The sequence below is a fragment of the Lampris incognitus genome, chromosome 14 (assembly GCF_029633865.1).
Source record: "Lampris incognitus isolate fLamInc1 chromosome 14, fLamInc1.hap2, whole genome shotgun sequence".
Taxonomy (NCBI): domain Eukaryota; kingdom Metazoa; phylum Chordata; class Actinopteri; order Lampriformes; family Lampridae; genus Lampris; species Lampris incognitus.
Window position 1 is genome coordinate 27,916,995 of NC_079224.1, and position 20,451 is coordinate 27,937,445.

Here is a 20,451-nt window from a genome sequence, read left to right on the forward strand (position 1 = left end):
AGGACCGTCATGTAGCTTTACTTCCTTACTCTGAAATGCTCTGTCATATTTTGAGACATAAACGCCACGTTTGATGATCCCTTTGATCTCAACTTCATAAATGTTTCATATCGTTTTTCATTCTCTTTTATATGATCGCATATGGATTTTTCTAAGAGACGTCCATTTGAACCTAGGTTCTGCAATTAGACAAAAAAAAAAACAACCCAAAATCCTTTCTTCAGCTGTTTCTTCTGACCACTTCCCTGCTAAATTGGTCTGTTCTCTTGTCTTTTCCATCCTTTGTTTGATTCTTTTTACTGGTCTGTGTCATATATTTCTTGACTTGCCTGCTGCCTTTGAAGACATTTCATCAAATTTTCTGGTGTCTGGATTCTCTGGTGTTTCTTCTGATACACCATCCTACGGCTTCATGTTTTCTGATTCACAGCATCTCGGTGGCATGTTGAGAGAATAATCCTCAACCGATCAGCTGCTTTGTGGGTCTTCATACTTTGTCCCAGGGACAGTGTTGCAGTTCCTCAGAGATCGGATTCTCTGTAGAGGCACAGGGAGCCAGGATCTCATGAATTGTGACTTAGATATAACAAATCCATTGTGAGGATGTTTCTCATATGTGCCTTGGATTCAGAAACATGATTTTTTTTTCTGAAACTCCTTTTCTTGAGCAAACCATTTTAATTTCAATACGGCTTCAATTTAAAGGTATGTCTTATTGGGCATGTTCAAAGCTGTTTTCTTTTCAGTAAAATATTACTTGAGAATTCTTTTGAATTTACCTTGTCATCCCATTTTGCTGTCTAGTGAATTCAATATTGTATATTGCTGCTATCAGAGAGTAGAGACTGGAATAGAGTCTTGCAATGCTTTGTGATTTATTGGTGTGAAAAGGTACTTTACTGAACAATAGGAGATTGACCTGCTCAAGAGAGAACTGCCGCCAAGGCTGAACTGTGAAGACGGGAAGAAATTCGATCTGTGGACTCTGCAGAAATATGTTGTCAAGTGTGCACAAGAGGAGGTGACCATGTTGCAACCAAAAGAAAAATAATGATTCTGAAGACTAGTGTGTCTTCAGAATTATTACTAGGGGTAAAAGAGGCATAGGAATGCAACACGGCAAAGGAGGAAAGATATAATTCTATGTCAGTAATTACAGACCGTCTCTATATTTGATGGTGTTAATTGTACTATTTAGGCCTTTTTTGCCTTTTGATAGAATCAAACAGAGTGACTTGCATCTCTGTTTTGTATTCCACATTAATCAGAAACTGTATGTCATGTGAACATTTAAAGTTTTAAGCTGAAAGTGTTAAAATGGCACGGTGTTGTCGTGTGATACATATTTAGCAGATGAAATTGTGTGTGTGTGTGTTGGGGGGATGAACATGGTCCTCTTATTGTATGATGCACAAGTGGTTATGTACTGAATTTTATATGTTGTCTTATATCAATATTGTATTTTTAATTTCTAATTTCAGTTGTCCAGCTCCAGTTAAATATAAAGGTTAAACTCTGTTAATGGTCATCGCTGAGTTGTTGGAAATACTCAAGAAACTTATCAGGCAGGGGCGTCTGGGTGGCATGGTGGTCTATTCCGTTGCCTACCAACACAGGGATCGGCGGTTCAAATCCCCATGTTATCTCCGGTTTGGTCGGGCGTCCCTACAGACACAATTGGCCGTGTCTGTGGGTGGGAAGCCGGATGTGGGTATGTGTCCTCGTTGATGCACTAGTGCCTCTGGTCAGTCAGGGAACTGTTCGGGGGGCGGGGCTGGGGGGAATAGTGTGATCCTCCCATGCGCTACATCCCCCTGGCAAAATGCCTCACTGTCAGGTGAAAAGAAGCAGCTGGTGACACCACATGTATCGGAGGGGGCATGTGGTAGTCTGCAGCCCTCCTCAGATCAGCAGAGGGGGTGGAGCAGTGACTGGGACGGCTCAGAAGATCGGGGTAATTAGCCAGATACAATTGGGGGGGGGAAAGGGGGGGGACTTAAAAGGCAGTCAACAGGTTAGTTCATCAACCAGCCAGTCAGGCATGCAGGCAGCCCGCTAGTGAACCACACAAGCAGCCAGACAGCAGTGAAGACAGACACAGTGGCTGACCAGCCATGTATCCAGCTAATATTCAACATGATGTCCGGCAAGCAAGCTGATATAAGTAAAGTCCCTGAATGTGTTTTTCACCTGCAACTTTTTGTTTCATTGCCCTGTCATTTTATGAAAAACAGCATCAGAGTGCTGACGCCTGACAGTGCTTTGCTTCAGGAGTTGTAGGCGTGATGTGTGGATCTGCTGAAGATGACAGGAGGAGGAGAAGAAAAATGAGAGCAAAGATGTATAGCCCTGACAGTCTGCACACACACAAACAGAAAGAGCAAGAGAGAAAGAAGGAGAAGAAAGACAGAGAAAAAAGGTTGACAGAGAGTAGATGATTGTAGTAAAGCCTGTTTGTTCTGGAGACCCTGGGATATTTGTTATTTCTGTTGTCTGAGACCGTTTCTTTGCTTCATTCCTTCAAGTATTTACTAGTGATTGATCTTGATGATGGTGGTCTTTTTTCCTCTGCAAAAAACTTTTAAAGATGAATGAAAATGTGTAATTGTGTTTTTGATAAGTAATAATATTAATAATAATGCTTTTTAATTAACACTTCAGTGAAACAAGTCTCAAATAACTTGGAAGTTACAAGTGGTTTTAAATCACATCAAAAAGCAAAGCGTACAGACAAAAACACTACTATAGGCGTGCAGCGGGGCGGTGATGATTGACAGTCAGAGAAGGAAGATGAGGAGAGGCCTTGGAAAATTAAACAATTTTGAAATGTTTTTTATAAGAGACCAGTGTAATATGATATCATATGGAATGTGTTGTTTTATTAGGAGGCACAGCGTCCAGGCAGAAGGGCTTCAGGGGCTGTATCCGCTCCCTGCAGTTGAATGGAGTCACCCTCGACCTGGAGGAGAGGGCAAAGATCACCCCCGGGGTCCGGCCCGGCTGCCCCGGACACTGCAGCAGCTATGGCTCTCTGTGCCAGAACCACGGCCGCTGTGAAGAGAAGACCACCGGTTTCTCCTGTGACTGTGGCCCTTCAGCCTACACGGGCGCTTTCTGCCATAGAGGTACACACACACACACACATATGTCCGAAATAGCACATAATACTCTTAAAAAACCAAATGTTAATTTATCAGAAAACAGTTAAGCATGCAAGGTCGACTTTCTACTCTGAGTTGATATCTAGAAATAACCACAATCCTAAAGTTCTCTTTAGGGTAATTGATTCTGTTATTAATGGTCCTTCCACTTCTTTTTCTGAACCTGATGTTGAGCTGTCTGAAAAAATTGTCACTCATTCATTTTGTAAATAAGGTGGAGAAAATCAGGCCCCTAATCCAGCCTGACGCTTGCATTCTTTCCATTCCCCATGTTAATTCTGCCTCTTTTACCCAGTTTCAACCCATTACAATTTCAGTGTTAGAGGGTGCAATCTCCCATATGAACTCCTCCTTCTTCATCTTAGACATCATCCCAATTGAGCTGCTCAAGGAGGTAGTTTCCACTGTAAGCCCTGTTATTCTGCAATTTTTTTTCCAGACAGTTTTAAGTATGCCATTGCTTACCCATTGCTAAACCTAATTTGTATCCCCTGTCCATAAGTAACTACAGACCAACCTCCAAATAATCTTTGTAATCTTAAGGTTCTGGAGAAAGTAATTTAATCTCAACTGATATCCTTTATGAATACTGATAGTGTTTCTAATAGTTTTCGGTCTGGTTTTAGAGCACTTCATAGTACCGAGACAGCTCTGGTTAAGGTTACTAATGACCTACTGCTGACTGCAGACAGAGGTGACTGCTCGACTGCTTTAGTTCTTTTAAACTTTAGTGCTGCCTTTGACAGAGTCGATCACAGTATTCTCCTACATCGCTTGGAGACTTTGGTAGGAATCAAGGGCTTGGCTATTAGTTTATTATGCTCATACCTCTCCAACAGAAGTTTTTCTGTTGTTATGAGTAACTCTACTTCCTCGATGGCTCAGTTGAGTTGTGGTGTACCTCAAGGCTCAGTTCTTGGCCCCCTTCTGTTTTTTATATACATGCTGCCTCTTGGCCAGGTTATTCAAAATCATGATGTGTTTTACCATTTTTATGCTGATGACATTCAGTTATACATGCCACTAAAACCCATTAAATTATATTAAATCCTGGATTTCCGAAGTTTTATTTAAATTTAATGATGATAATCTGAGGTCATTCTGTTCGGTCCCCCAAATTCCATCAGTCCTTTTGTTAATAATCTTGGTTGACTGTCAAGTAGTATTAAGCAGACTGCTAGGAATCTAGGGGTAATGTTTGATGCTAACCTCTGTTTTGACAGTCAAGCCAAAAATGTTGTTTTTTACGTTTTGTGTCATGTTTCTTCCAGCTCAAGATAATCTCTAAAATGAGGTCATTTTTATCAATTGCTGATCTACAAAAATTTGTACATACTTTTGTCTATTCTTGGCTTGATTTTTGCAAATCACTTTACTAGGGTATCAGCCAGTGCTCCCTCCACCATGTCCAGTTGGTACAAAACGCTGCTGCTTGACTCATTACCAGGACAAAGAGACATGAGCACATCACCCCCGTTCTTGCCTTTCTACACTGGCTCCCTGTTAGATTTCGAATTGGTTTTAAAATGTTATTGCTCACTTTTAAGGCCTTAAACGGTCTTGCTCCTAAATGCATCTCTGATTTATTGACCTTGTGTGTGCCATCTTGACCAATAAGATCTGCAGATGGAGCCCTGCTAGTTATTCCCAGGTCATGGTTTGTCACAAAGGGTGATTGGGTTTTTGTTGTTAGAGCCCCCACGCTATGGAACTCTCTGCCTAATGAACTCAGAAACGCTGAGTCTCTAGCTTCTTTTAAATCTCTTCTTAAAACTTTTCTCCGTGTGAATGCTTTTGAAAATGTTTGATATTTGTTTTTATTTATACTGTTTTTATTTGCATTCCTATTTATTTAGTCTCATTCATTTATTGTCTTTACCTCCTCTGTGCTCATGTCCTTTGGTCTTATTCTCATTTTTGCCTTGTCTGGTTTTATTTTCTTTGCAAAGCACTTTATAACATTGTTAAGAAAAGTTCTATATAAATAATTTTTATAATTATTATTATTAATTATTCTGTGATAGGCATACAATTATACACACATACACACACAAATAATAAAACTATAGATCTACTCAAACACATATACACAAAGTCTTCTATTATAGAAATATGCACATGCCCTTGAGTCTTATTTCATAGAAGTACACACACACATATACACTCTGGAGGCCTCTGTCATAGTTACTCATGTAAATACACAAACACATGCTAACCCACTTTTCTCCCATATGTACACACACACACACACACACACACACACACACACACACACACAAACACACGAGCAGCTGAGTTTTCTAGAGAGGTCTGCAACCTGCACCCTGAAGCATCATATCCAGGTTGAATAAATTTGATAACATTTTGAATTAGTCTGTTATTGAATTAACTTGGGATACAACACCCACAATCCCTTGACCCTAGTCACAAATGAGGAACATTTCCACGAGAAAAACCTTATCAGAAAAAATAGGGAGATACCTCAGGAAGAGCAACAGAGGAGGGGTCCCTGTTCCAGGACGGACAGACATGCAATAGGTGTCGAATGCACAGAATACACAAAAATAACAGAATTATAATGTAACATCATAGATTACACAGAGAGAGATAATGTAAAATTTATAAAGTTAATGCATAAAATTTAGCAAAGCAAATTTAAATGCACTGGGTAATAAAATTGTAAGGAGAGAGTTCAAGGCATTTTTAGTGAATCTGTGACCATTTAAGACAATGTCAGGTAAACCCACAGTCAAGAGCCAGCGGGACACCATATCACAAAACCATCTCTGTGTAGCCCTACAGAGAGAATAGACTTTGCATGCACACAAGAGGGAGAAGGAAGAGGGAAGTGATCAGGGTGATGCAGATTAGTCATAGCTAAAACAAATTATGCAAAGCAATTATGAACAAGAAGAATGCAAAAGATAGCGTTAGTATTTGTAGGTACATTGGATGTCCAGTGTTACAGGTATATTGCATGGGGATTGTTTCTGACACTGTATGACTGTTTTAGGTGTTTTAGGCAACCTACTGCCCTCAGTTTAATCTCTGCATACTAACCAGACTGTAAAACGAGCAAAGAAGGTCATCTCCAACCCCTCCCATCCTGCTCATCAACTCTTCCAGCTCCTTCCCTCAGGGAGGCGCTACAGGTCACTGTCCACTAAGACTAAATGCTTCACAGTTTTTTTCCCCTAGCCATAAGGACTCTGAATTCCTCCCTATAGTCCCTCCTCACACACCATTGACACAAATACCACCATTCACCTAATTGGTATGCGTGATATGTTTAATTCTGTTATTTTGTAACTGTATTGTTTGTGATAATATTTGGAGTGTCTGTTGTTGTCCATGTATGTATTGTGCTGCAGAGTTTGTGTACCAAAAACAAATTCCACTGGCCTTGGTTGTGTGGCTAATAAAACAATCTAATCTAATCTAATCTAATCTAATCTAATCTAATCACCGTGACGGCCTGTGGAAAGAAACTCTTCTTGTGTCTGGTTGTTTTGGTGTACAGTGCTTTGTAGCACCTACCAGAGGGGAGGAGTTGGACTAGGTTGTGACCAGGGTGTGATGGGTCTGCAGTGATGTTGCCTGTCTGTTTCCTGAATCTGGATTTGTATAAGTCCTGAATGGAGGGCAGGTTAGCACCAATGTTTTTCTCTGCTGTCTGACTGTCTGTTGTAGTCTGTTCCAGTCCTGTTTGGTGGCCGATTCAAACCAGACAGCAATAATAATAATAATAATCAATACATTTATATAGCGCTTTTCTAGACACCCAATGTGCTTCACATTGAATATAGTCCATCCATTATCTAAACCGCTTATCCTGCTCTCAGGGTCGTGGGGATGCTGGAGCTTATTCCAGCAGTCATTGGGCGGCAGGCGAGAAGACACCCTGGACAGGCCGCCAGTCCATCACAGGGCCGACACACACACACTCACACATTCATACCTAGGGACAATAGTACGACCAATTCACCTGACTCACATGTCTTTGGACTGTGGGAGGAAACCGGAGCCCCCGCAGGAAACCCACAGAGACACAGGGAAGAACATGCAAACTCCACACAGAGGACAACCCGGGACAACCCCAAAGGTTCCACTACCCCGGGGCTCGAACCGAGGACCTTCTTGCTGTGAGGCGACCATGCTAACCACTGCGCCACCGTGCCACCATTGAATATAGTATACACATGAATATAGTATCACATAGTATCTTCCTTCACACATTAGATGAAGATATAGGCAACCCCTCCAATGAAGTGACTCTGTACCGTATAACCTTAATTAAGCTATAATGGATGTGCAGAGAACAGACTGGATTATTGCAGAGTAGAACTGAATCAGCAGCTTCTGAGGCAGGTTGAACTTCCTGAGCTGGCGCGGAAAGTACATCCTCTGCTGGGCCTTTTTGATGATTGTGACTATATTGGACACCCAGTTTAGGTCCTGCTAGATTGTGGATCTCAGAAACTTGAAGGTTTCCACAGCAGACAGTGCTGTTGAGTATGGTGAGGGGAGGGGGGGAGGGGGAAGGGGCAGTGTTGGGGGGGCTCCTCCTGAAGTCCACTGTCATATCCACAGTTTTGAGTGTGTTCAGCTCCTGTTGTTATGACCGCACCAGAGGGCTAGCTGTTCAACCTCCCATCTGTATGTAGACTCATCACCATCCCAGATTAGGCTAATGATTGTTGCGTCATCTGCAAACTTCAGGAGTTAAGGGGGTGGGGGGGTTCCCTGAGATGCAGTCATTTTGGGTAGAGAGAAGAGCTGAGGGGAGAGCACACGTCCCTGGTGGGGGGGGGGCGCCAGAGGCGATTGTCTGGGTGCCGGATGTGATTTTCCCCAGCCTCACCTGTTGCCGCCTGTCTGTCAGGAAGTTTCTGATCCACTGACAGGTGAGGGCAGACAGGGGGGTCCAGCAGGGGGCTTGTGATGTCCTTCAGGTGGGTCAACACCAGTTTCTGGAAGGTTTTTATGACCACAGACGTCAGGGTGATGGGCCTGTAGTCGTTCAGTCCTGTGATTTAGGGTTTCTTGGGGACTGGGTTGATAGAGGAGCGATTGAAGCAGGAGGGGACTTCAGATAGCTCCAGCGATCTGTTGAAGATCGGTATGAAGATGGGGGCCAGCTGGTCTGCACAGACTTTAAGACAAGAGGTGGATATGCTGTCTGGGTCTGGCGCTTCCCTGATCTCTGTCTGTGGAAGAGCTGACACAGATCGACACAGGCACAACTGTACATACGGGTACCTAGAACTTTGTCGGCGTTGTCGGCACGGTGTTTTACTGCTGTCATAGATTTGACATGTTCTATGTAGTTTTTAGCCTCAGTATTACGTTATTTTTAACTTTTATCAACCTTTTTATGGTTTACCTGTACTACTTTTTGGATTTTGTCGGATTATCGATTGTTGCATGGGCTTGATCGCACTGGCGTCTCCGTGTAGGTAGTGCTTCCGCTGTGTGTGGCGAAAACTGAATGGACTCAGCCTTCTGCCGTGGACGTAAATGGCGGGTTTATTTTATTTATGTATTTATCTATTTTTACCTCCGCGCTGAGCTTTTTTGTTTGAAGTGTTGAAATACAGCCGTGTTCCCATTTTCAGACTTCGGACTTAGGGAAAAATGTCTCCACTCTATTCGCCCTCCGCTGAGTGCACCAGCTGTGCCACGCTCGACCAGAAACTCACAGAGCTTGAGAAAAGGATCTCTCTGCTTTACCAAATGCAACAGCACTTTGATTGCTGCTTCCCAAGCTGATGTTCCGGAACCCGCTGACGATCAGAACCAGGGATATGAAGCGCGCTGCAAAGCAGCTTTCAGAGATAATGAGCCCCACGCCGAAGACTATGCAGACACGATTCCCTGGTCCGGCCAGAACTCACTTGAGAACGACACCGCATCGGATCTGGATATGTGCGACTGGCTAAACCGGGGAGCAAGACCTAAGACCTGTTCTACCCCCGCAGTGTCAAACCCTGAGCTCTGGACAGACGTTGTCCAGGGTAAAAGAGGAGTCAGACACAACAAGCACAGCTAATGTCTCAACAGAGGTTCGGTTGGAGAACAGGTTTATTACACTGGATGAGCTGCCCGTCGGTGAGCACTCCGGCTCGACAACTAACTACTAGTCGTCCTGGGCTGAAGTGGTGTTCCGCGGTCGTAAGAGAGTCTCGGACGGAGCTGCCTCTCCCCCTTGCCTAAGGCTCTCCAACCGCTACGCGACACTGTCTGACGACACCGCGGTCAACCCAGCCGATGCTCCTGCCGATGCTCCTGGTACTGCAGCCCCCACGCCTCCTGTGGCTAGCACTGTTCAGCTGGCCCGCCGCTCCACTGCAAAGCCAAATCATCGGCCCTCGTCCTGGCCAATGACTTCCCGTTGTAAGACTCTGAGAGAGACTGTGCTCAGAAATGGAAGTCTTCCTTGTCCTGAGTCGGCAGGGAATCCTTCTCGCAGATCTGTTGTCGCTGCCTCGTCACAATTGCCAGCCCTGACACCCCATCATCAGCCAGCGACATTAACACAGCCTGCAGAAACAGATTATGCTCTCTCCTGCCCTGACAACCCACAGCCATGAGCTCCTCGTCCCCTCTTCTCCCCAACTACATTAATAGTGGGGGACTCCATAATCAGGGAAATCCGTTTCGTTAACGCAGCTACACGCTGTTTCCCTGGAGCCACAGTCCCTGTCATCTTGGCTAAGCTCCCGGAGCTGCTTAGCTCGCTCCCAGGTTCTACCAACTGCATGATAGTGCATGTTGGAACTAATGATACAGCTCGTCAGCAGTCTGAACTAACCAAAAAGGATTTTATTGCTCTTTTCAGCTTTTTATGTACGTGTGGAAAGTATGTTTTTATCTCAGGCCCTATTCCGACACTGGCCCGTGGAGCAGGGCGTTTCAGCAGAATCCTCAGCCTGCACACATGGCTCACCTCTGCCAGCAGAGCTCACAATATTGGCTTAATTGATAATTTTAATCTGTTTTGGGATCGTCTCCTTCTTCAGAGCTGACGGAGTCCACCCAAACAGTCTGGGTAGCCCGATGGTTGCTGCCAACTTGCAGCACGCAATACAGTCCTCTCCATGTGACTGACTATTTACATCTCACTCTTCTTTCCCGGAGCCCCAGCTTCCGCCTATGGTGGCACTTGAAGGTACTGTTCCGCCCGCTGTCTCCCCCCGCTGGCCTCATCTCTCTTTAACCCTCTCGCCAGGAATTTTCCCCATACAGACTATTATCAGAAACCGTGCCTCTCATCCACACGTTGTATCTAATAGTAGAAACAACAACAACCGAATATCTGGAGCAAATACCTGCAATTTGCGTCCTATTTGTTGTACTCCTGTTGGTGTTAATTCTGCTGTGACACCAAACAATGTTGGCCTCTTGAATGTGAGATCTCTGGGTAATCAGTCCTTTATCATTAATGATGTTATTGTTTCCAATAATCTGGACTTTTTTATGATTACTGAGACATGGCTGTCCCCAGGGGACACTGTTCCCCTGATTGAGGCTAGCCCCCCTGATTTTGCACATTTTCACATTCCCAGGCCCTCTGGTAGAGGTGGTGGCCTAGCTGTTTTTTTTATAAGTTAGGTCTTAAGTGCCATCCTGTTAATTTTGGTAATTTTATCTCATTTGAGGCTTTATGTTTTTTAATTACTGGCCTGTCCCCTTTTCTCTGCATCTTAATTTATAGGCCCCCTAATTCAGTTAGTTTTATCTCTGATTTTTCTGACCTTTTATCTATTGTCATGCCAAAATATGACAGGGTGCTTATTCTTGGCGATTTTAATATTCATGTGTGCTGTCCTTCCCATTCCCTGACTTCACATTTTTTGGATCTTGTTGATTCTTTTAACCTCATTCAATCTGTTAAAGGGGCCACACACTCCAAAGGCCACATTTTAGACCTTGTATTCTCCTCTGGTTTCTCTCTCGAATGTCTCAATTTGGTGGCTATGCCTGTATCTGACCGTCAAACTATCATTTTCAAAGTCCCACTACAGCTCGCTACTCCTAGTCATTATCCTAAGACATGATCTCGTATTCTCAACGCTGTCTCTGCAGTTAAATTTTGTGATGCTTTTAATTTTTCATCCTTTAATCCCTCTTTATCACCGCTCAATTCAGGTGCACTATTGAATTCATTCAATGATCAGTGCCAATCCATCCTCGACCAAATTGCACCATTTAAAACTAGGAAACAAAAATTAAATAACCTCCCCTGGCTGAATGATCACACCCGTGCCCTTAGACAATGGAAGGCCAACAAGTCCGAATTAACACATAACACCCTTAAAAACCTAATGTTAATTTACCAGAAGGCAGTTAAGGATGCGAGATCAGCATACTTCTCTGAACTAATATTGAGAAATAACCACAATCCTAAAGTTCCCTTTGGGATAATTGATTCTGTCATTAACGGTCCCTCCACTTCTCTTTTTGAACCTGATGTTGGGTTGTCTGAAAAAATTCTCACTCATTTTTTAAACAAGGTGGAGAATATTAGATCCCAAATCCAGCCAGCCTCTTTTCGTTCCATTCCCCATATTAATTCTGCCTCTTCCGTCAATTTCAACCAATTACAATTTCAGTGTTGGAGACTACAGTCTCCAATATGAGCTCCTCCTCCTGCATCCTGGACATCATTCCCACTAAATTACTCAGGGAGGTATTTTCCACTGTCAGCCCCATTATTCTTAAAATTCTTAATAATTCTCTGGCCTCTGGTTCTTTTCCAGACAGTTTTAAGCATGTCATCATTCACCCATTGCTGAAGAAACCCAATTTGGACCCCCTGTCCCTAAGTAACTACAGGCCAATCTCCAAATTGTCTTTTTTATCTAAGGTTCTGGAGAGAGTAATTTCTTCTCAGTTGATTTCATTTATGAACACAAATACTGTTTTTAATAGTTTCCAGTCTGGTTTTAGAGCACTTCATAGCACTGAGACAGCTCTAGTTAAGGTCACTAATGATCTACTGCTGAACGCAGACAGAGGTGACTGCTCAATTTTAGTTCTTTTGGACTTAGTGCTGCCTTTGACACTGTTGATCACAACATCCTCCTACATCGCTTAGAGACTTGGGTTGGCATCAAGGCTCGGCTCTTAACTTATTCTACTCTTACCTCACCAACAAAACTTTTTCTGTTGTTCTGGGTAACTCTATCTCCTCAGTGGCTCAGTTGAGTTGTGGTGTCCCTCAGGGCTCAGTTCTTGGCCCCCTTCTCTTCTCTATATACATGCTGCCCCTTGGCCAGGTCATTCAAAATCACCATGTGCTCTAACATTTTTATGGTGATGACACTCAGTTATACATGCCACTAAAACCCATAGATCCTAGCGCCCGATTAAATCTCACAGCTTGCCTCACCAACATTAAATCCTGGATATCCAAAAATTTTATTAAATTTAATGATGATAAGTCTGAGGTCATTCTGTTTGGTCCCGAACATTCCATCAGTCCGTTTGCTACTAATCTTGGTAGTCTGTCAGGTAATCTTAAACAGGCTGCTAGGAATCTTGGGGTAATATTTGATGCTAACCTCAGTTTTGACAATCAAATTAAACATGTTGTTCAGTCATGCTTTTTCCAACTCAAGCTAATCTCCAAAATAAGGTCATTTTTATCAATTGCCGATATGCAAAAAGTTGTACACGCTTTTATCTTTTCTCAACTTGACTACTGTAATGCACTTTATTCTGGTGTCAGCAAGGGCTCCCTCCACCGTCTGCAGCTGGTGCAAAATGCCGCTGCTCGGCTCATTACAGGAACAAGGAGGCATGACCGTATCACTCCTGCGCTTGCCTCCCTACACTGGCTCACTGTGATATTTCGAATCGATTTTAAAATTTGACTGCTCACTTTTAAGGCTTTAAATGGTATTGTTCCTTTATACATTTGTGATTTATTGACTTGGTATGTCCCCCCTCGACCATTAAGGTCTGCAGATGGAGCCCTGCTAGTTATTCCCAGGTCTCGGTTGGTTACAAAGGGTGACCGGGATTTTGCTGTTAGAGCCCCCACACTATGGAACGCTCTTCCTGCTGAGCTAAGACGAACTAAGTCTTGAGCTTCTTTTAAATCTCTTCTTAAAACTTTTCTTTTTATGAAAGTTTTTACAAATGTTTGATATTTGGTTTATTTTTACTGTTTTTAATTTTACTCTTATTTGATCTTACTCTTATTCCTGCCTTGTCTGGTTTTATCTGTATTTTTTATCTGTATTTTTTTTTGTGAAGCACTTTGTAACATTGTTTTAGAAAGGTGCTATTTAAATAAAATTATTATTATTATTATCATTAGTGCAGTTGGGGAGAGGTGATGACAGGGGGTGCAGTTGGTTGTATGATATCTGAGTTGGAGCGAGTGAGGGTCGTGAAAGTGGGCTGATCAAATCTACAGTAAAACACATTCCAGTTGGGTGTCTGGGTAGCATAGTGGTCTATTCCGTTGCCTACCAACACGGGGATCGCTGGTTCAAATCCCCGCGTTAGCTCTGGCTTGGTCGGGCGTCCCTACAGACAAAACTGGCCATATCTGCAGGTGGGCAGGCGGCTGTGGGTATGTGTTCAGTAGTTGGTGATGTCCTGCAGGCCTCTTCACACAGACACAGGATCATTAGCTGAAAACCTGTTTAAAATTAATTAAGCTTAATTTTGTGATTGTAAATTGATATGAACCACCCCATTAATCAAGGTAGGCTGGAGAACAGTATGTGGCATAGGTGGATGGTAAGGGTAGGGAGAAAATTAGGTCAGAAACTGACAGGTTTAATAACAAAATGTAAATCGCTCTGATATTCTGCTTAAATAATGTTTCAATTTTACAAAATTATACTAATGCGTGATAGTTTATGGCAGGTTGTTGCCTATCTTCTGGTAGCTAACAGTCATGGAAAGGTTTGGAAATTTGAAAAGGTGTTGGCAGCCTGTGTGTTTTTGTAGGATTTAAATTAATTCCAGATTAATGTAACTATTAAAGAGAATGTTCTATTGATGTTACTTTGTATTATTATTATTATCATCTTCTTTAGTGGTAACAACACCATTGATACAGACACACAGGAGAGTGCACTTACAGAAAGATTTTATTGTCATCAGCTGTAGTGTTGCACACTGCCAGCATATCTAGAGTGACTTTGTAACTAAAACATAACAAGGTGAGAAAACCTCCGGTCTGACTCACTCACGCTAATCAGTTTGTCAAATGATAACAATCAGATTTTATAGTCTATGCGCACATTTGCACCCATGGTAATCCTGAACCACAAAGCCCCCCCACCATAAAAAAAATCCCAGTTTAACCCCTGCTGCTTGATAAGTTTGGATTTGTAATGGGATGCTGTATAACTAGGTCATATATCAGTTGTGTGAGATAAAATTTTATTTATGATGTCACTCATATCCATCTCCACTTCTGCTAACTCCTGCGTCGCATTACATTAAAGTGTGCATTTGTGATTTCATTCATTGATGAGGTGTGTTTTTTGTTTTTGTTTTTTTGGATTCATTGAGCAAGTATGTTTGTGTGTCGTTTCATTGACGAGTCAGATGCTGCCCATTCAGAGTTTATTGTGCCCCACCAGGCTTTCTGTGCCAGAGATGCCACTGAGCATTAGTTATTTAAAGGCTCATTAAATTAAGCATTTTCCTTTAACTCTGACAACACTGTTATGAAACCTCATACCTGACCTCTGTCTGGAAGCCTGTCAAACCACTTTACAGCATGCTGCACGCTTTCACTTTATGCCTCATCATTCACCGCGTCCTGCTATACATTTAGCTGTCTCATCTGTCTCTTCAGCCAAGGTTAAACTGTTTTGATACCATTCCTGAGCTCATGACTAATATGAGGGGAGAGGCGGGCAGCTCTGCAGAGTCCTTCACTCAGTAGACATTACATCAACACTGAGTCTCTCTGCCTTGCTCTCTCTGTCCATGTAAAGAAACTTTAAACAAAGTTTCAGAGCGTGGGCAAAAAAAATCACATAAAGTCACATTTACTTATGAAGTTGTTCTGACGAATAGCTTTCCCACAAAGTGATTTGTAGAAAGCACACGTTTTAAGGGAGATAAGTACAGCAGATATTATTGGCCCAGCAGATGTGTGTGTGTGTGTGTGTGTGTGTGTACTAGGGTCCCCATTAGGATAGAAAAAACTGGAGCGTCTGGGTGGTGTGGCAGTCTATTCTGTTGCCTACCAACACAGGGATCACCGGTTCGAATCCCCGTGTTACCTCCGGCTTGGTCAGGCATCCCTACAGACACAATTGGCCGTGTCTGTGGGTGGGAAGCCAGATGTGGGTATGTATCCTGGTCACTGCACTAGTGCCTCCTCTGGTCGTTCAGGGCACCTGTTCAGGGGGGAACAGGGGGAATAGCGTGATCCTCCCACGTGCTACGTCCCCCTGGCAAAACTCCTCACTCTCAGGTGTAAAGAAGCGACTGGCGACTCCACATGTATTGGAGGAGGCATGTGGTAGTCTGCAGCCCTCCCCAGATCGGCACAGGGGATGGAGCAGCAACTGGGACAGCTCAGAAGAGTGGGGTAATTGGCCAGATATAATTGGGGAAAAATGAATTAAGGATAGAAAAACCTGAAACCACCTACCACATGTTATGGGTTCTCATGAGGAAAAGGGTTTATTTTAGGGTTAGGACTTGGCTTTAGGGTTAAGGTTAGAATTAGGATTAGGTTAAGGTCGGGGTAAGGGTAAAGGTTAGGCATGTAGTTATGATGGTTAAGGTTAGGTTTAAGGGCTAAGCAATAAATGCAGTCAGTGAGTATAGGGGGACATGGTGTATGTGTGTGTGCGTGAGTGAGTGAGTGAAGTATAAGTGAGTCTGTCTGAGGAGGTCTGTTTGTGATGTGTAAGGCATCACAGCAACACTGACTCATCATACTGAACCGGCACACCAGAAGGTTGCCTGTGTGGACCAGAGTTGTTACAGTATGTGTGGGTTTGTACTGAAGTGAGTTCAACTTTCCACATCAGTTCAAAGGACATTCCCAGCCCACTTCCTACACATCACAGCCATCCACTTCACTGCCATTTGGTACATGGAGGGTTTGTGTGTGTTTGAAGTCTGCTGGCTCTCCAAGTGAGTCAGCACATGGCTGTATGGCTGTTTAATGTTTAACAAATCCTCCCTGTTTTCTGTTGGAACGTCAGTGATGACACTTTTGTTGACAAACTTTGAAAATGCTGTTTTATAATTAGGAGCCACGATTCATACTGTCGCCCTCATCTGTCAGCAGGTATTCAGGGGACGGCTTTGTTTTCTTTGTCAAACTAATTATCCAAACTGAAGTTATTTTAGATGCTGTAAATTGAAGCAAAGTCTCCCAGGGAAGTTAATTAGACTTGAGTCAATGACAAGAAATGAATCATCCAATACTTGGCAGAAATCATCTAATCTGGCCAAAGTGTTGGGATGGCAGCACGTGACCCAGTTAGTGGTCGCCTCACAGCAAGAAGGTCCTGGCTTCGAACCCTGGGGTTGTCCATCCTTGGGGGTCATCCCAGGTCATCCTCTGTGTGGAGTTTGCATGTTCTCCCAGTGTCTGCGGTGGGTTTTCTCCAGGTGCTTCGGTTTCCCCCACCATCAAAAAGACACGTATGTTAGGGTTTATACTCCTGTCTGTGGCCCTGACCGAGGCATGGCAAGAAGAATGAAGTTGGTCCCAGGGCGCTGCACGGTGGCTGCCCACTGCTCCTAGCTACACAGCTAGGATGGGTTAAATACAGAGCATAATTTCCCCACGGGGATCAATAAAGTATCCCAAAATTAAAAAATAATAATAATAAAAAAATCTCCTTGACTACTAAAGGAAAGATTAATAGCAGGTTAAAAACCCACTGGCCCCTATTTTACAAGAATTCTACTTTGATAATTTTACAAAAACCACTTATGATACAGGTAAAACTGTGACTTAATAGAAATTGTCCAATATTGGTGACTGGATGAATTGCTCAAATTCAAAAGGGCTTTTAAAATGATTTGTGTGATGTAATTATTTGATAGCATCGCCTTCTAAATTGATTCTGCCCCCTTTTAATACTATATGATATGCCGATGCCTATCCAACGATAATTCCTCACATACTTGCAAAATAGATATTTATTTGATCTTTGGAACTTTAATAGATAGGGACAGATAGATAGATAGATAGATAGATAGATAGATAGATAGATAGATAGATAGATAGATAGATAGATAGATAGATAGATAGATAGATAGATAGATAGATAGATAGATAAATAGATAGATAGATAGTAGAGATAGCTGTTAGTAGTCAGGGTTTAATGTTTCTTTTTTAAGTTCTACTTTAAAACATTGTTTTTTTACCTTGAGTCTTTGCAGTATGTTGATGATCATCATCTGTTTAAACTCCCAGGGTGTATGTAGTACTTCCATGACAGAGGGGTACCCCAATTAATCCCATTTTCGCATTGGTAATTACATGATAGAAATTCTGGTAACAGGCAGATGATCCATTGTAAAAATCATTTTATACCAACCTGTTAATCACCTGAAAAAAGAAGACTCTATAGATGAATTATATCATTTCTAAATTATGAATATGTTTGAACCCTGTCATGGAGCCTCCTCCCTCCATTTCCAATATATGTTATTTATACTGAGAGGAAGGTGCACATCCCTCTCGCTCATCTGATCAACACTCATGTATCTGGTAATGTTTGTGATAAGCTTGCTCTTAGTCTTCTCGCATCCAGGTTTCTGCTATAGGGGGACTTTAATTCTCTGACCTGCCTGACCTTTAAGACATGTACTGCCCCTCTGAAATGCAGAGGTGTAAAAACCAGGTCCAGAAAGTAAACGTCCAAACTGTGTATTTGCTCCAACCATGTTACTAAACCAGCTGAATTCATTAGCTTGTTTTCCCTACCTAGTTGAGGAGTGGTGTTGACTAGAATCTGCTGGTGTAGTGCATGAGTGGAGCAAATACATGGTTTGGACTTTTACTTTCTGGACCTGGTTTTTACACCTCTGCGAAATGGCTTCAGTGCAAAGGCGCACCAATTGAGGGAATATTGATGCTACCTGTGTCCAATTGGTATCCGTTACCGAGGCCCTCCCTGATTGGCCACAGACAGCAGGTGACAGGGTATAAAAAGTTCCTCTCAAGGACAATGGAGAGGTTCAGTGTTTTGTAGATCGAGAGGAATTTTCCTCGATCTTTTTTTCTGCAGAAGATAAAGTGGTTGAAATGTTTTTCTTTGGGGCTGTCTTTTTGTGGCCGATCTGAATAAATGTTTTTGTTTTTTTTATTCTGGACGTCAACTCCTGTCTGCTCTGCCCATCCTTCCCATTTACACTACCGACCATCCTCAAAGTATAACAAACCCACACAGGTGTCACAGAGGCTCTGTTGGGTGTTGAGTGATAGCATTATGTCTGAGGCAGGTCAAGCAACCAAAACACATCACAAATAATGAATATTCAATTTTGCAAGTTACACAATGTCCCTGAGCTCCCATCTTATTATCACTTATAATATATTATTCTCCTATGCACCTACATATGACCAAATTTGTGTGTGAGTGTGGACCATTTGTTGGGCATCTAACCAAGACAAATTTCAACAATTTGCAAACCTGTTCGGCTGTCAGTTGAACTTTGAACTAGAACTGGAACTTGAATATGAATAACTACAAACAAGAGGGAAGTCTTTCAATGAACTGAATGCAGTGTAATGACAATGGCATTCAGGGCCCTTCAGCATTACTGGTGGTGCTGTAATGGTTGGTGTTGAGCCAGTAGATATTGTTTATGATATCCAGTCATAGTTATAATGGATGATTGGCTGGCTAGCCAAGTGTGCAGTTCAATCCCCCAAACAACCATGCAGTCAAAGTGCCCCTTGAGCAAGATCCTAAAAAGCCCATGTCCTCAGTCACTGACTCTGGAAGAGCATCTGCATGCCTGCAATGTAAATGTTTCAGCCGTACGTGAGACAGCTACCTGTCTTTAATTAATGAATATCTCTTTTTTCATTTCCTTTCCTCCAGAGATGTCACCCAGCTTCAAAAACTGCACAGAAAGCAGTTTAATGCCTTTTTGATGTAGGCAACAGCAGCATCAGAAACCGCTAACTCCTGTCTGTAATTAAAGTTGCTATCTCTCTCTCTCTGTCCCGTCCCCCCGTACCCCAGAGGTGTCTGCCAGCTTCAAGCCAGGGACGTCCGTGCGTTATACCTTCAAGGAGCCCTATGAGCTGAACAGGAACAGCAGCATCCTTCCCTCCTCCATCTACTCGGATGTCACTGTGAGAGGAGAGAACATCTCTGTGAGCTTCAGGACCAGTCAGAGCCCAGCCCTGCTCCTCTATGTCAGCTCCTACTACAGAGAGTACCTGGCCCTCCTCCTCAACAAACACGGTGAGGAGGGCGCAGGAGGTGATGCTTTCATTATGAAGGGTCATGGGGTTTAAGGCCACTTTATTTCTATCCTGCACATTCTGTCCACCATTTTTTCTCACCTCCTTTAACCTACATCTTGTATTATCCCTTCTTTTCTTCTCGTCGTGTCTTCTCTTCTCATCTCTTTATCTTTCATCTCCTCTCTGGTCCTTTCCTTTTTTCTCCTTTCTTTTCACGTGCTCGCTTCTATTCTGCACTCTTACCAGATCTCTTAGGATGGGTCTGACTCTTCCCCTCTTTCGATTCAACATGTCAGACATTTTCACTGCCTCTCAATGCATCCTGCCAGGCTATCGGTTATGTTTTGTCTCAGCTTGAAAAAGTTTCTCCTATCATTAACCCTATAGCAGTTGTGTTCATAACAGAAGCCCCTAGTAGGCTGCAACCACTGACAAGTCAGCACGTTGCTGCAAAAAATGGCAAAAATAAAAAAAAAACACAACTTTAATGGTAGTTTAATTGTAGTTTTTCCTTATCTGAATGGAAAGTCAAAGGATAGAGAGTGTCTTCCATTCTCAATTATCATCTCTATCTATTTGTCACTGTGTGACTGTAAAGTCCCATAAGACTGTAACTGTGATTTAGGGCTTTTCAAATAAACTTCACTTGACTTGTAGTTGAAAGGGCAATATGATTCAACAGTACTGTCAGATGTTTTCGTTATTAAAGTAGATAGAAGCATAGTGACCGAAAGGGTGAGATCGTGAATACAAGTGGCTGAAATGAGTTTCCTTTGTAGGGTGTCTGGGCTCAGCCTTAGAGATAGGGCGAGGAGCTCGGACATCCGGAGGGAGCTTCGAGTAGAGCCGCTGCTCGTTCGCATT

The 20,451-nt window shown here is 42.8% G+C and overlaps 1 protein-coding gene across 1 annotated transcript in view; it reads left to right on the forward strand.

The window, feature by feature from the left end:
* cntnap3 (contactin associated protein family member 3) overlaps positions 1–20,451 on the forward strand; it is a 193,542-nt gene that overhangs the window by 157,661 nt on the left and 15,430 nt on the right. Inside the window, exons 18-19 of the mRNA XM_056293671.1 lie at positions 2,886–3,125; positions 19,361–19,585. Coding sequence (XP_056149646.1) covers positions 2,886–3,125; positions 19,361–19,585 — 465 coding nt within the window. The remainder of the gene's footprint in view (positions 1–2,885; positions 3,126–19,360; positions 19,586–20,451) is intronic.